This window comes from Chinchilla lanigera, unplaced genomic scaffold (genome assembly GCF_000276665.1).
Source record: "Chinchilla lanigera isolate Chin_1 unplaced genomic scaffold, ChiLan1.0 scaffold00064, whole genome shotgun sequence".
NCBI classification, from domain to species: domain Eukaryota; kingdom Metazoa; phylum Chordata; class Mammalia; order Rodentia; family Chinchillidae; genus Chinchilla; species Chinchilla lanigera.
In genome coordinates, this window is record NW_004955465.1 from 13,248,331 (window position 1) to 13,260,830 (window position 12,500).

The 12,500-nt window shown below is 52.4% G+C and overlaps 1 protein-coding gene and 2 non-coding genes across 3 annotated transcripts; 2 read left to right on the top strand and 1 right to left on the bottom strand.

The window, feature by feature from the left end:
- Nucleotides 1-5,118: 5,118 nt before the first annotated feature.
- Nucleotides 5,119-7,646, bottom strand: LOC102005915 (translation initiation factor IF-2-like). Its single transcript, XM_005399010.2, has 3 exons — nucleotides 7,201-7,646; nucleotides 6,936-7,093; nucleotides 5,119-5,686 (listed from the first exon to the last, which is right to left on the bottom strand). Exons 1-3 carry the CDS (start codon nucleotides 7,644-7,646, stop codon nucleotides 5,130-5,132), a joined length of 1,161 nt encoding a protein of 386 aa, XP_005399067.1. The 3' UTR covers nucleotides 5,119-5,129.
- A 30-nt stretch (nucleotides 7,647-7,676) lies between these two features.
- On the top strand, nucleotides 7,677-7,748 carry Trnaq-cug. Its single transcript has one exon. It is a non-coding gene; the product is annotated as a tRNA-Gln (tRNA).
- Nucleotides 7,749-10,022: 2,274 nt separating this feature from the next.
- Trnaf-aaa lies at nucleotides 10,023-10,104 on the top strand. Its single transcript has one exon. It is a non-coding gene; the product is annotated as a tRNA-Phe (tRNA).
- Nucleotides 10,105-12,500: the final 2,396 nt, after the last annotated feature.

Genomic DNA, 12,500 nt, shown 5'->3' on the forward strand with positions numbered 1-12,500 from the left:
CATGTTTATCCTTCTTTATGGCAGAGTAGTACTCCATGGTATATAAATACCACACTGTCTTTATCTGTTCATCTCCTTATGGGTGTTTGGGCTGTTTCCAGAATTTAGCTATTACAAACTGTGCTGCTATAAACACGGGTGTGTGTATATCTCCGTGGTGTGATGCTTTCAACTCTTTCAGGAAGATACCAAGAAGGGGAATAGCTAGGTTAAATGGAACCTCCAGTTTTCATTTTTGGAGGAATATCTACATTGATTTCCACAGTGGTTGCCCCCATCCCCACTCCCATCAACAGTGGAGAAGGGTTTCTTTTTCCCCACAGCCCTGGCAGCATTTGTTATTAGTTGATTTCTTTTCTTTCTTTTCTTTTCTTTCTTTCTTTCTTTCTTTCTTTCTTTCTTTCTTTCTTTCTTTCTTTCTTTCTTTTTTTCTTTTCTTTCTTTCTTTCTTTTTCTTTCTTTCTTTCTTTCTTTCTTTTCTTTCTTTTTCTTTCTTTCTTTCTTTCTTTCTTTCTTTCTTTCTTTCTTCCTTTTTCATTTTTTTGTCTTTCTGAGACAGGGTCTCTATGCAGTTCAGGCTGGCCTTGAACTCACTTTGTAGTCCAGGCTGTCCTTGAATTTGCAGAAATCCTCCTGCCTCGGCCTCCTGAGTGCTGGGATTACAGGCATGTGCCACCATGCCTGGCTATTGGTTGATTTCTTGATGATAACCACTCTTTCTGGAACGAGATGGAATCTCAGTGTTGTTTTAATTTGCATCTCTCAAATGACCAGTGATGTTGAGCATTTTTTCATACATTTATTTGTTGTTTTTACTTCTGAGAAGTGTCTATTCATTTCAAATGCCCATTTTTGGGTTGGGTCTTTAAAAGGGAGGTCTGACTTTTCCGAGTTCTTTATATATTCTAGATGTTAGTCCTTTGTCTGAGGAATAGCTGATAATTTTTTTTTTCCCACATTGTGGGTTGAAACTGTTAGCAGTTTCCTTTACTGCACAAAAGCTTTTTCATATGAGATCTCAGTTGTTGACTCTGTGATATTTCCTATTCAATTGGGACTTTGTTTATAAAGTCTTTGCCTGCACCTATGTGTTACAGAGTTTTACCTGTTCTATCTTCCAGCAGCTTTAGCATTTCTGTTTTAATATTTACATCTTTCAACCATTTTGATTTTAGTTTAGTGCATAGTGAGAGATATGGGTCTAGTTTAACCTTTGCCATGTGGGAAGCCAGTTTTCCCAGCACCATCTGTTAAAGAGGCTGTCTTTCTTCCAGTGAAAGTATTTGGTGCCTTTGTAAATGATGGCTGCATGTGCTTGGCGTTGTTTCTGCATCTCCAGTTCTGCTCCATTGATCCTTGGGTTTTGTTTTGTTTTGGGGTGCTGTTGTTGGTGTTTTGCCAGTACCATGCTGTTTTTATCACAGTAGCTTTGTAGTATAATTTTAGCTCAGGGATTGTGATGCCCCTTGCCTTGTCTTTGTTGCCTAGAATTGCTTTTACTATTCTAGGTCTCTTCTGGTTCCACATGAATTTTAGGATTATTTTCTTTAGTTCTGTGAGGTATGCTATTGGAATTTTGATCAGTATTGCATTAAATCTGCATAACAATCTTGTGAGTAGGGCCATTTTCACTATATTGGTTCTGGCTATCTAAGGACAAGGGATGACTATCCATTTTCTGATTTCCTCTTCGATCTCCTTTTTCAGAGTACTGTATTTTTTTTTAGTTTTGCAGAGTACCTAATGTATAGGTCTATTCACTTTCTTTGTTAGATTGGTTCCTAAGTATTTCATTTTTATCGATGCTGTTGTGAAAGGTGTTTCATTTCCCTAATTTTGAGTACTACTGGGTTTTTTGTTTGCTTATTTGTTTTTGTTTTGCTTTTTTGAGACAAGGTCTCACTATGTAGTTAAGGCTGACTTTGAACTGTGTGCCCCAGACTGGCCTCAAACTCATGGCAGTCCTCCTGCTTCAGCTTCCTGAGTGCTGGGTTTATAGCTGTGTACCACCACACCTGGCTGTGCTATTGATTTTTGAGTGCTGACTTTGAAATTTCAAGTAGTAAGATTAATCCCAACTGCAGAATAGCCATGTCTCTTAGTTACACATGAAATATTTATCAAAGCCACAATGTGCATAACAACAAATTTCAAGATTGATACCACCCAGTTTGTGGTCTCACAGCATACAGTAATAAGTATCAACAAGATAAATGAAAAATTTCTTAATGTTACAAAATTGATTAATACTCCAAGGCCAAAAAAAATTTGCAACTATAAAATGTTTTTAATTTATATGGCAATGAAAATAAGACATCACAACTGTGGCATGAAACTAAGATAGTACTTAATAATTAATTTTTAGTTCCAAATGTATACATTAAAAAACAGAAAAATTCGTATTGTTCTAGCTTTTATTTCAAGAACCTATTTTTAAAAACCTAGTACAGCCGGGTGTGGTGGCGCACACCTGTAATCCCAGCACTCGGGAGGCTGAGGCAGGAGGATCACTGCAAGTTCGAGACCAGCCTAGGCTATAAAGTGAGCTTAAGGCCAGCCTGAACTGCAGAGCGAGACCCTGCCTTAAAAAAAAAACAAAAAACAAAACAAAAAAAAACCTAGTACATTAAACTTTAAAGAGTTGGAAGGAAAAGCCAGATAGGGTGGTACACATCTGTAATCCCAACACTGACAGGCTGAGGCAGGAGGATCCCAAATTCTAGGCCAGCCAGGGCAATTTAGTGACTGAGCAAGACCCTGTCTCAAAATAAAGAAGAAATAAAGGGCTGGAGATGTAGCTCAGGAGAATTCAGGATGAGAACTTTAAATGTAAAAACAAGAAGGGAAAAATACAGAAAATAAAGCAATTTTTTGCTTTTTAGATAGTAAAACTGTTACTTCAAATGGAGGCTCCTTCATTAAAAAGGAGAAAATATCAGAGAGAGAAACATCAAGAAGAAAGCAGGGCAACATTAAATCCGTCGCCGGGACGAAGGTCAGAACCAGAGGCTCACGCGTGGCAGCGACACGGCAGCCTGGGCAGCTGGGAGCGCGGAACCGATTCTCGCAGCTCTGGGCTGACCCCCACGACCTGGGCGGGTCTCCCAGGCCTCACCTCGGTGCTCAGCGCTCTTCTCCCCTGAGGCCCGGGCAGGGTGGACCAGGCGCCCTCGGCCGGGTCACTGCCCTCTGAGGGGTGTGACTCGGCCTCGCGTCCTGACCCGGACAGCCCTGCGCAGAATAACGTCCTCACCGTCGGAGCCGCAGGACATCGAGGAAGAACTAGCACACAAGTAGGAAAGGAAGGTCACACCCCAGCCCCTCCCGGGAGGCCCCGCCTGTGCCCGTCCGGGGGCACAACCGCAGCGACCAGGCCCGGGCCTGCGCCTCCGCAGCTCTCCCGCCCCACGCGGCCCGCGCCGTCCCTGTCCCCGGAGCCCGCGCATGGGGCCTGGGGTCTTCGTGGCGAAGGCTCCAGCGTCTGCGGAAACGCGACCAGATCGACTCGGCTGCGCCCGCCTCCGAGCGCCTCGCCCAACTTCGGAGGCGCGGCCGGGGCGCACGCGCGAGCCCTGCTGCCTGCGGGCTTTCCCTCCGAACCGATTTTCACCTAAGGAACCCCGCCGCAGAAGCGCACCCCGACCGCAGCTGCGCCGTGAGCGCCGGAGGCGAGCCGTCTGCACGCGGCGCCGCGTCCGCATCGCTGGGGGCGCGTGGCTGAGACGTGGGGACCCCGCCCTCTCCGAGCCTCCCCGCCCGCCCGGCCGGCTGCCCGCCCTGGACAGCGCCACGGCGTCCCGGCCAAACGGGTGCGGAAGCGGGCGCGGGTGTGGGCGCGAGTGTGTGCGTCCTTTTCGCCCCTCGCAGTCTCGGAGCTCCAGGACGCCCCGCCGCACCTTCCTAAGGCTGGACCTGAGGTCCAGTGACACGGACCGAGTTGGGACCGTGGCATCTGCCCCGTGTTTGCAGGCGTGGCCTATGGCCAAAAAAACAAAAAGGCTTCATAGGGTCCAAGGACAGCGGGGACCTCGGAACCCTGGGAGACCGGGACCCTGCTGCGGCAGTGCGCAACCCCCGCGGCTGTCCTGGGCGAACCCTGCGGCCGCAGGCCAGGCGTGGCAGACAACGCAGTGCCGGGCCTCTGAAAAGGAAGAGAATCGCGGAGCTCGGAGGAAGCTCAGCGGCCGAGGATCTGAAAACCCAGAGGTGGACACGGGCGAACCAGCATGGACTCAACTCAGGCCGGAAGGTGACACAGGCCGCGCGAGAGGCGGGCTCGGGGCCCGGGACCCCACCATCCAAAGCGAGAGGCTTGGGCTCCCTGACCCGGAGCCCACTCTCCCACTCTCGGGTCGGCGTGGTCGTGGGCAAAAGCGTACACAGGGGCAGGAGGTCAGAGAGCCTGGGCTGCCTGTGCTGCTTCAGTGTTGAAGGCCGGAGCCAGGGGCTCCTTGGCCCGCTGTGTGTCTCCCCCCATCACCCCCGACTCTCCCACGGAAGGGTCGACCCCGGGAAGGTCCAGGTCTGGGTAAAGCGCGCTCCTTCCTTCCCCAGGACCGCGAGTGCAGGAACGAGCTTGCCATCTCCCCGCTCCGGGACGTCTCTGTTCCTCCTGACAAGGGCCCCTGAGAGCCAGGCCGCTGCAGCTTTGCCAGCAGGAACGTCTCTGGGTTCCCACGAAACAGAAGACCAAACAGGAAGCGCAGCAGAACCAGGTCTGCTGGCTGGGTCGTGCAGGCTGATTGCAGAACAAGGGTGAAAGGAGGAGGTAGGAGACTGGGCCCAAGGCTGGCTGCGAGGCCCCTTCCCTGGAGTCCAAGCAGGAGGTCTGAGTCCATGTACACACGGTGGAGCGGTTTTAGGGCCCTGCTTCTCTTTTGACTAGGACAGAGCCACACTGAACAGAACCCAAAAGCTGGTGGCGAGTTACTCCAGTGGAAGGTGACTGAGGTCACACCACTCCTACCCTGTCCTGGCTGGCGCCCAGGCGGAATCCACCTAGGTGCCCGGCCAGGCCTCCGCACCAGCAGCCTGAGAACCAGTTCGCCCTGGCCTGCTCATAGTGTGATGGAAATTTTTAAAAATTAAAATCAACTAGTAGTCTGACACCACATTAGGACAGAATGAGATCATGCAGCCCCCCGCGTACCTCCTCCGCTAGACTCCCTCAGCCTTGACTGACTAGACCAGAGATAACCTGATCCGCCCAGTCTGACTGCACCCAGCTGCGCAGCCTGTGCTTTCTCGCCCCCAAACATGTCCTGTTGGCTAACTCGCTCCAAGGACTTTCTGCCCAGCAAGACTGATGCTACCCAACAGAAACTTGCCTCGCTTTCAAGCTCCTGTACTTCCTGCCTACAAAACGTATATAAACCAATTCCAAAGCCAGTTTTGAGCTGATGCTGTGGGAGCAATCCCAGCCCACCAGTGTGGTAAAGTCGGTTGCCTTCCAGCTCCTGGTGTAGAGCGCTTTTCCATTTGGTTTGGTTCTGGTTCCACAACCGGAGCGGCGTTCTGGCCCTGCAGCCACACGTCAGGATCGCTTTGCTCCACAGTGTGCGGCTGAGCTCATGCAGGGCACGCGTGTGCGGTGCAGAGTGTCTCCAGGGAACTGGGCTGCCACGAGAGCGGGCATCGGAGTAAGAAAATGCACGGTGTGAGCCACTGCTATAGGGACTTCTTGATCCTGGGAACAAGAGAAGAATTTCCCCTCGGTGTTGCGCTGGGGGACAGGAGTAACACGGCAGAGTGAACGAGGAGACACCCAGCAGCCTCCCAGACCAGAGCCGGCAGCTTGCTGAGCCTGTGGCCCCCGGGGCACTGATCCCGACGTCCCCTGGAGTCATTCGCGTTGTTCAGTGGTGTTCACAGACACCTGGGCCCTGAAGCACACAACCTTATGGCACTGAGCCCTGTCACTGCCTGTGACCCATGACCCCGATCTGTAACCCATGACACTGCCCCTACCCTCTGTTCCGCCTTATGGCATTGCTGTCCAGACATCTCTCCACACTCTGCTTAGCCTGCGTCCTGCTGAGATGTTTGGGCCAAGCTCCCTTAAACAGCGTCTGCACTGCTGCCCCAACGCAAGCGTCCCATTCTCCTCCTGAGCTTCCACTCCTGGCCGTGTCCCTGGCCCTCCCTGGGTCAGATGTGTAACCCACACTGTCACTCGGTATCCCCGGAACACAGCGGCCAGTACAGCCCAGGAGCTTCTCCTCCTGCTGTCCAGCTCTACAGACCCTGAGGACAGCTGTGGGCCGCAGCAGCCGTGCACTGTCAGCGGGCCTGTAGTAGCCTCATGGGGCCACATCCGTCTAGGACCATTCTATATAATTGTTGGGGAAAAATCGTTTCATAATTAAATTGTGACTAGGGCTTGTCTGAGGCCTAGTGTCTCGCCACGTAACTCCGTGTGCCTCCTGTCACAGCTGGGGCCTCAGGGGGCCCTGCGGTGCTGTGACGCCCCAGGGTGAGATTACATCAGATGAGGACATCCTGCTTCCTGGAGAACCGAGTAGTAATAAAAATAGTGTTTCACCTTGGAGAAAGGACAAACTCCTTAACCTGCCATCTCTCCCCACTGTCCTCATCAGCAGAAGACCCCGTTGGGCAGTGGTGCTCATCAGCCTGACCTTCTCAGAGTAAGACGGCCGCAGCCCTGAGTCGTCTGGGAATCCTCCGGTTATCGTGTACACCAGGAAACGGTGGAGAGCCAGCGTCTGTGTCTCTGCCCATCCTGAAGCATGGCCCTCCGCCCCCGCTCTTTGAGTGTGTCTCCCTCTCCTCCTCGCTCGAGGCACCCCTTTCCAGGCAGAGGGGCACTGACGCACAACCTTGGGCTTACTCGCGGGAGCAACATCGGACAGCTGAGCAGGGCGTGCCCATCCGGCAGCCCCGTCGTCCAGCGGTGCCTTAGCTCCGGTCTGGATTACCTCCGGCCGGCAGGTCGGTGCTGCCACTGACTGCCGCCCTCCCCAGGCGGGCCTGGTCTTCGCCTGTCTTCCTCTCCCCGCCTCGGTCCTGTCGGGTGTACTCAGTCATCTTCTCTCCGGACCGCAGCGCTTTCGCCCTGTCCCTGGTTGCAGCGACCCTGCAGTGTTAAGAGTCGGAGTTTCGCACAGCGCCCTGGGCCGGGATTTGGCATCTTCCGCGGGAGCCGGCGTACCCCCGGGGTCGGGCGCATTTCCAACCTCCCACCTGCGCTGAGGCCTGCCCTGAGGCTTCTCCCGCCGACCCTGACGTGGGCTCCGGTGTGCCCGCGGGCCCTGTCGGTTTCCTCGCCCTCCCCGCAGCCTGGGCAGCGCCCCCGCCGGCCGGGGCTGGACCGTCGGGTCCCGGCGCGGCCCCGGGTCGGGTTGAGCCGACGGGGCGCTGAGCAGCGGCGTCCACCAGGGGGCGCTGCTGCCTGGCGCCGCGGGCCCGGGCTTGGCGTGGGGGGGCCGGCGTGGGGTCGACCTGTGAGGTGGGGTCGACCTGTGAGGTGGGGCCAGGGCGGCGCACGGCGCAGGGACGCAGCACCGGAGAGCCCTAGGCCGGGCAGGGGCAGCGGGGCGCGCGCCAGGGAGGCCCACGGCGCGGCCGGAAGTGCGTGTGGCTCTCCGCCGCGAAGGCTGCGCGGACGCGGTCGCGGATAGATGACCCATCAGGCTGGAGCGCAGAAGATGCCAATGTGGGGTTCCATGGTGTAATGGTTAGCACTCTGGACTCTGAATCCAGCGATCCGAGTTCAAATCTCGGTGGAACCTGAGGTTTTTTTTTTTTTTTTTTCCTTTTGAAAATGAAGTCTCCAGGATGATCCTCAGGGAATCCTGGTGCTCGCTACCCAAACTCGCTCCGCCCCAGAGATCCGACACTCGGAATAACCACCCAGGGAACACCTCCCATGACCGACTTCATGTGGGCTCGAAAGGACCCAAAAGACAGAAGAGGGCGAAACCTGCGGACACGTCTTTTCACCGAGAGAACGAAGCCTTTTATGATGCCTGTTGGGGACAATCGCCAGAGTTCATTTTCCATGGAGAAATGAAAATGAGAATATGTGTCCATAAGTAAATCATCGCTTGACCTCTCTCCTGCATTTGGATAAGTGTGAGTCCCCACATAAAAAAGTCCGGCTGACATGAGTAAACATCTATGGGGTGTTCCGCAGTCACGTCTAGGACTTTAGCCCACCTCGCATAACTGCTGTCAGTGCTAGATATTTCCATGGAAATCATCAGCCCTTAAGCGTGTACCATAAGGATGTCTCTGTGATCACTTCTTCACAAAACTAAGTATCTCCTGTCACAAATTAGGCTGTGTGTGGTATTCTTACAATTTAAGGAACTATAGCTATGTCACTGGGTCCCACAAGAAGTTAGTCCAAAATGCTTCCCCTGGCTTGCTCTCTGCTATTAAAAGCTGTGTGTTTCAGATACAAGGTATCATGCTACGCATAATCACATGGATTTTACTTTCCTCCCTTAACACTACTGTAAAGCTAGTTGTTACTTCTGTTGCACGTAGCCTCCCTGGACTGGTTCCTGCTTTACCTGCTATGTAATACTCTCCTGTGTGGCTGGAGCACAGTTGATTCGCATGTGTTCATGAGAAACCTATAGAGTTGTACATAATGTGAATTTGACTTTGAATTCCATCAGCTCTTAGGTCACAAGAGAATTTTTGAAAATTGAGTACATGGTTTGTCGGGCATGGTGGCGCACGACTGTAATCCCAGCACTCGGGAGGCTGAGGCAGGAGGATCATTTCGAGTTTGAGGCCAGCCTGGGTTACAAAGTGAGCTCAAGCCTGAACTGCATAGCCAGACACTGTCTCAAAAAGACCAAAAAAAAAAAAAAAAGAGTATGCAAATATCATACACCATTGGAAAGGCAAATTGATTTTTAGATTTGAAGGCAGTGGTGGTCTTGGTGGGGAACGCTGGGATTCTGTGTCACCGTGTCACTTTGGGGCCTATAACATCACAGAGCCATACACAGTGGAGCGGCACATATTACTGTTTCTTTTGCTTCAGTAAAAATGAAATCACTATTTTCCTTTGCTAGCAAGATGAACTTTAAAAATGCAGCACCTCCTATAGACACTGCCAAAAATGTGTAAATTTAAGCACCTCCAAACATACTAAACCATGATAGCCTCACTTAAACCATTATAACCTAGCTTAAACCATGATAGCCTCGCTTAAACCATGATAGCCTCGCTTAAACCATGATAGCCTCGCTTAAACCATGATAGCCTCGCTTAAACCATGATAGCCTCACTTAAAGGGAAGCAAAAACCACAGAGACAGCGACTCACTGAAAATCTTGCTAAGAGCGAGAGCTGGTGCTCGGTCCTATCGTCCAGCCAGAGGAGGCTGGGATCACAGCCGGGACCTTGTACAGTTTTATTTCTAGTAAGATCGAAACAGAGCTTCCTCCTCCAGGAGGGTCCGCGGCTGGAAGCGATCGCGAACTCGGGTGGAGTGTGCCGCGTGTGCCGGGACAGGGGTGACTCCGTGGAGGGCGGGAAGGAGAGGCCGAAGGGAGCTGCAGGGTGCGAGCCTGGGAAACAGTTTACCCAGGGGAGAGGGGGCAGCGGGCCAGAGCTGTAAGTGGGGCTCACAGACAGGAAGTGCCCTTTGCCCGATTCGAGGACACGTCCCTGCCACCTCCAGCAGAATGGAGCTGCTGCTGCCGTCTTCCCTGTTCGCGTGTCTCACTTGAGGCGACCCCAGGCTCCCCGAGTGCGGATAAGGGGGTTCCTGCTGTGTCCCCCCAGTGTCCTGGCACCGCGGGCAGAAGTGGCCCGTCCTTTTAGGGCGCCTCAGGGCTCTTGGGATGCGGCCGCCTGGAAGGCCTGGAAGGCCCTCGCCCCTGGGTCAGCGGCGCAGCTCGCGCCTCCGCCGCCGCAGCCGGCCGCCCTCTCACCGCAGCGGGCCGCAAGAGACGCTGGCTCGGACCTCGAGGGTAGGAGCCGAAGGCCTGGGAAGAGCTGCAGCGCACCCCAGTACTCATCCAGGGTGGCAATACAATCCTCGTGTAGTCGTGGCCGAGTGGTTAAGGCGATGGACTAAAAATCCATTGGGGTTTCCCCGCGCAGGTTCAAATCCTGCCGACTACGATGCCACCCCAGGTCTCCACAATGTACAAAACTACTGTCCTTAAGACCTGTGGACCTGGCTGAGATCTTCTTTTCCACCCCCATGAGCCCAGGCGCTAGCAATGCGTCCCCACTGCCCACCTTAGCAGGCCCTGGGTGGAGGACTTCGTAGAGAAGGCTGCTGGCCTCCTGTGGGTCACCTCTGTCACTGTTCTCAGCAAGTGACAGCTGAGAAGCAAAATCTAAAAGCAAATCACTACACAATTAAAGACGCTCAGTAAAGTGAGTCTTGCTTATTATCCTCTAAGGAGCTGACCGGCTTGTCCTGGCGTCCAGGTGTGGATGTCAGCGGCCCTGTGTAGCTGATACCTCTGGCCTAAGCATGACCAAAGGCACTGACCCCATGGCAGCAGCTGTGCAGGTTCTCAGGGACCTGGTCCACCTGCTAGGTCCTCAGAGCCTCGGCATCCTTTATCCTGGCAGCTGCCGCAGGGTCGCCGAACATGGTGCTGGCCCTGCGAAGTGCCTGCTTAAACCATGGGCATAAGAAAGGGCAGGGCGCCCACGCTGAGCAGCCCCAGTCTGAGCAGACGGTCTGAGGGGTCCACCTGACCAGCCCGCCGCTAGGCTGTGACTTCCTTTCGTTTTCCATCAGCACCTGTGTTCCGAGCACCAGCCCCAAGTCTCGTGGAAGGAGGTGCCCCCTTAACGCATCGCTGTCTCCCTCTGGATCTTAAGAATCCCTGATACTGCGTTTGCCTCCTCTGTTAGTCTTACGAAGGACAGAATGCCCTACACTGAAGTAGCCTGTTCCTGAGAGGTCTGAAGTGGGAGCCGCGCCTGTCCGTGGCCACTAGAATAAACACCCGGGAAAAGCACAGGTTTTGGAATCCTCATCAGCAGCCCGGCTTCCCTTGTGAGCTCCCCCGGGGGAAAAGGGAAGAGCCGTGGCCAGCCTGGCCCAGGCTCTTGGGAAGAGCTCAAGAAGCCAAGAAGCTGAAGTCCGGGTCCCAGCACTTGGTGTTGCAGGGCAGGGCTCCCTCTGCGGATCCATACCGCGTCTGCTCAGGGGTCCTCAAGGGAAGCGAGCCTCCGAGCCCCGACACGGGCCCCACCATGTCAGTTTAGGGTCAGGGGCATCTCGCCATGAGTGTGTGAACCGGAATTATTCTACATGCCATTGGACAAGTTAGGCTCACTCTTTCTTTTGCTCTTTCTTTCTTCTTTCCTTTCCTTCTTTGTCTTTCTTTCTTTCTCTCTCTCTCTTTCTTCATTACTTTCTTTCTTTTCCTTAGTTCTTTCTTACTAGCTTATCAGCCATGGAATAGGAAGAACTTACTAGCTACATTTTGCTGTTTTGAGAAATACATAAAGAGACTATGAAAAATATATTTGGGCATCAAACAAACTCCTTGTCCCTCTAGTGCAGGTTGCCTCACAGGCGCTCCACCTGTCTTCCCAGAGACAACCCCGGGGTCAGCCAATACCAGTGAAGAAAGCTTATTAGAGATTGCCTGGCTCACCAAGGTGAGTCTGAAGTCACCTGATGTTCACAGACTAAAGCAGGCTCAGGTCTGTCCAAAGCAAACAGCTCTCGAGGCTTTGCCTGGTCCGTTGTCCTTGGGGTATAGCCATACTTAGGCTTTGATTTTATTTCATATTTACTACCTTTAGAGATAAATAGGAAACACCTTAAGATTCTTGTTACCAGGCTTGGTGGCGCACGCCTGTAATCCCAGTACTCAGGAGGCTGAGGCAGGATGATTGTTGCGAGTTCAAGACCAGCCTGGCTACAAAGCCAGCTCAAAGCCGGCTGGACTGCACAGCGAGACCCTGTCTCAAAAAGATAGAAAAAAAAAAAAAAAGAGAGAGAGAGAGAGAGATTCTTGTATAAGGAAAGACAGCTTATTTCCAATCAGTATCTTCAGGTCTCTGCCACTGTGCTCAGTCACAAGCTGTTTTTTGTTTTGTTTTGTTTTGGTTTTGGTTTTTCTCTGATACCAGGAATTGAACTCATGACCTTGCACTTGCCAGGCAGGTGCTGTACCACTGAGCTCAATCCCCAGCCCCACAAGCAGTTTTTTTAAGCTCCGTTTTGTGTACATGTTTACAGTATCTATAATTAATCTCTGTTACTCCAAAAAAGGGGGCAAAATATATATTCTGACTCCAAGAAGCACCAAACACGGTGGGAAGAAACTGATGACAAATTGAAATGTTCACAGTCTACAAGACTTAGTATTGTTAATGTGATGGTCGATACTTTCCAAATGCACTGAATACAATACTATCAGAATTCCAGCTGAGCTCTTGTAGAAACTGACAAATTGGTTTTAACATGTATTTGGAATTTCAAGGGCCCTAAGACACCCAGAACAATCTTTTAAATAGAAGAAAAATACTTAAAAGGACACACA